The following is a 3,213-nucleotide window of genomic DNA, read 5'->3' on the forward strand; positions in this document are numbered from 1 at the left end:
TATATGCCTATTAATAACCTTGCAAAATCTTACAGAGCACAATATACAGATATTATACTATATATTATAAAACATACCTTTAAAATCCAGAACTGATTTAAAAAAATCCTCACATAAACAACACAATCCATGAAATATGAATATAATAAAGAGTGAAATTTGTAAAATACAAATTTCCCGCCAAAACATACAGGGAAGAACTGAAACAATCCTTTCTACACGAAAACTAAAGGCTTAATGACAAAAAGATAGAAAAGTAAGAATGTTCAGAGTGATGAGATCACATTGGTGAGTTGAACAGAAGCTCACCAATGGATAAAGTATAAAGAAGATAGAACAGGGTGAACAGATTTGAGTTGATATATTATATATTTGTGACTATGTGTTCAGTGTGTAATTTTGTAAACCTGACAATCCATTGCTATGACAAAACTATCAAGAGCACAGCCTCAAATGCTCACTTTTAATAGCAAAAGTATTAACAGGCTGCGCCTAGCTACATGAATTACTAGAAGTATGTTAGGACCGGTAAAACGGGGAAAGATGAAATTTCTACTAGAAAGGACCAATAGGATTGGGCTATCAGGAGGCACGATGTGATGTTTTGTTTTTTAAACTTTTAAGCTGTCCTTAAGGATGAAAGGTAACCATTTTACATTTTAGTGTTTTGATATCTTGAACTAATACATTTGTAGCCTTGTTGTATGTTGTAAAAAGTTGCCTGGACTGGAGACAAAGATTTCACCGCTAATGCTATTACCTCCTGGGATCGTAATGGAACAAAAAGGTATAGTAGCATTTACTATACTCTAGAATTATCTGGACAGGTCTAATGTTACCTATAAGTACTTACTATAAGATTAACATCTTGGGTATTGTTAATTGAGTACTTGTTAACAATAGAAAATAGACTAGTGTCTCCAGATGTCGGCCCAAATTTGGAGGGAAATTCAAATTATTTTCTTTGTTCAGAGCGACACCTATCGGAGGATATATATAGGGCGAAAACATATTTTGGGAAACTCTCGATTTGGCAAGGAAGGAGGAAGGACATAGGATTCATTCGTTAGCAAGGGTTAGGATCACGTCGTAGTAGTATATGAGCTTTCAATTGGGTCGCATAAAAGGGGATTTCCCCATTTCATTTCATGGGGAAAATGCGACCTAAATTGAAAGCTCCCATAACATAAAAGACCTAAACATTATACATTTCATAAATTCTTACACTAAAAAACTCAAATTTTAAACCTTAAAAATGGCATAATGAAATAAATTCATTATCGAATTGGTTGCTTCTTTCCGATGCTTATTTCAGGTGTGATTTCAAAATTAAAGAAGCCACTCAGAATCAAGTTCCACAAACTAATACAACGTTAGAAAACAATTTCTTTCCATCTTTATTTAGCGAGGTGGTTTTGGAAGCTGGTTTAAATCCGATAGAAACAATCAAACACCCTGGGGAATTCGACACAATGTTGAAAACAGTTTTATATCCTAAAGATTTCGATTCAGTTTCAGGCTGGATACCCGATGTTGGTGATGGAAGTATTTTAAAAGAACCGGTAAGAAATCTTGCAAATGATGCCGATTTAGCTAGAGTGAGAGTTGAAACACGATAGAAAGAGTAGGAAGAGCAATTAATCATGGATTCGAAAAACGAGTACTTCAGTATAATAATGTTGTTGAGAATAATAGGTGGGGTAATTACGTAAATTGGAAATTATATCCTTTACTCGGTCTGTTGGAACATAGAAAAGTTTCCATAGGCTTACCATATAAAATTCATCTACAAAGAGAAATCAACGACGATAAGATATTTTTTGGAGAGAATGGTTCAGATGCAAAATTAGAAATAACGAATCTCCAACTTTTCATACCCGTAATAACACCATCAATTGAAGTAGAAACGAAAATATTCAACTCGTTAACTAAAGATATTGAAATAGCTTTTCTTCATCGCAACACTGTAGGTAGCATGACTTTAACTGGAGAATCCACCACGTGGCCAATCACTAACACTATTAAACCAGCAAGATATTTAATATTTGGTTTCAAGAACTTACCAGATTCTCAAACGAATAACAATAATGTCTTTAGAGTGGCAATGAACCAAACTCAAGATCCTTTAATCCATAAAGTTCAAGTAAGATTAAACAACGATAATTATCCTAACCAACCTTTAACAATTAATCCAACCACAAAGGATTATAATGAATTGTATAGAAACTATAAAAATATGTGTGAATTATTCGGAAATCTACCTCAGTTTGAATATGTAGATTTTGCACTTAATCATCCAATCTTCTGTTTTGATCTTTCAGCTCACCAAGAAGATCTTTTCAAAACAGGAGTCAACATAAATATTCATATTGAAAAAACACAAGGAGATGTAACAGGTTATTGTTTATTATTGGAAGAAGCAAAATATTTAATTAAAATAGCATATAGAAGAATGATAAGAATTGAGTAAAAAATACACCTTTAAAAATGAAACCAGAAACTTTAGTTATGAAAATAATAGAAGCTATTGAAACAGCTTCACCAACTACAATAACTTATAATGGTAAAAAAATCAGCATAACTAAAAAACTTATTGATAAATACAAATATTTTAAAGTCAGAGACGATATAGACTTAGAAAGAATTGACGCGAACGCAAAAGAAGGTGGATTTATATTTTCCCTACCATTAATATTTGCTGGTATTACCGCGGCGGCTTCAGTGGCTGGTGCTACAGCTGGTGGAATAAAAGCTGCCAACGCAAAGAAAGCTGCTATTGCAGAAGCTGCTGCTAAAAAAGCCACCGATGAAAAAAACGCAGCCGAACAACGTAGACATAATTTAAAAATGGAAAAGTTGGCAGCAGAGGTTGAAAAAACTAAAACGGAAAAGAAAGGTTCAGGAGTGGGAGAAATGATAGGCACAATGAAAGAATTTGGAAAAAAATTTAGTGAAGAAACCAAGAAAACTGTTAAACAAGGATTAAATAAATTAGTAGATAGTATTGACACAGGAGAAATCAAAGTCAAACATAAGGGTAATGGAATATTTTTTAAAAATATACGCACTGGAGAAGGAATATATCTTTCGAAGTATAAAGGAGAAGGAGTTATTTTTGGAACAAAATAAAATAATAAAAAATGGGTAAAAAATTTAATCATTCAGAAATATTTCCTAATAACCCAATGCTCATGTGTATATGCGGTAGTTCCG

The 3,213-nt window shown here is 32.9% G+C and overlaps 1 protein-coding gene across 1 annotated transcript; it reads left to right on the forward strand.

Moving 5' to 3' along the window:
* Positions 1-2,487: 2,487 nt before the first annotated feature.
* Positions 2,488-3,129, forward strand: LOTGIDRAFT_174467 (hypothetical protein; the record flags this gene model as incomplete). Its single annotated transcript, XM_009053050.1, has 1 exon — positions 2,488-3,129. The coding sequence occupies one exon, from the start codon at positions 2,488-2,490 to the stop codon at positions 3,127-3,129; it is 642 nt and encodes a 213-aa protein (XP_009051298.1).
* Between the last annotated feature and the right edge of the window lie 84 nt (positions 3,130-3,213).

This window comes from Lottia gigantea, assembly GCF_000327385.1.
Source record: "Lottia gigantea unplaced genomic scaffold LOTGIsca_197, whole genome shotgun sequence".
Lineage (NCBI taxonomy): Eukaryota > Metazoa > Mollusca > Gastropoda > Lottiidae > Lottia > Lottia gigantea.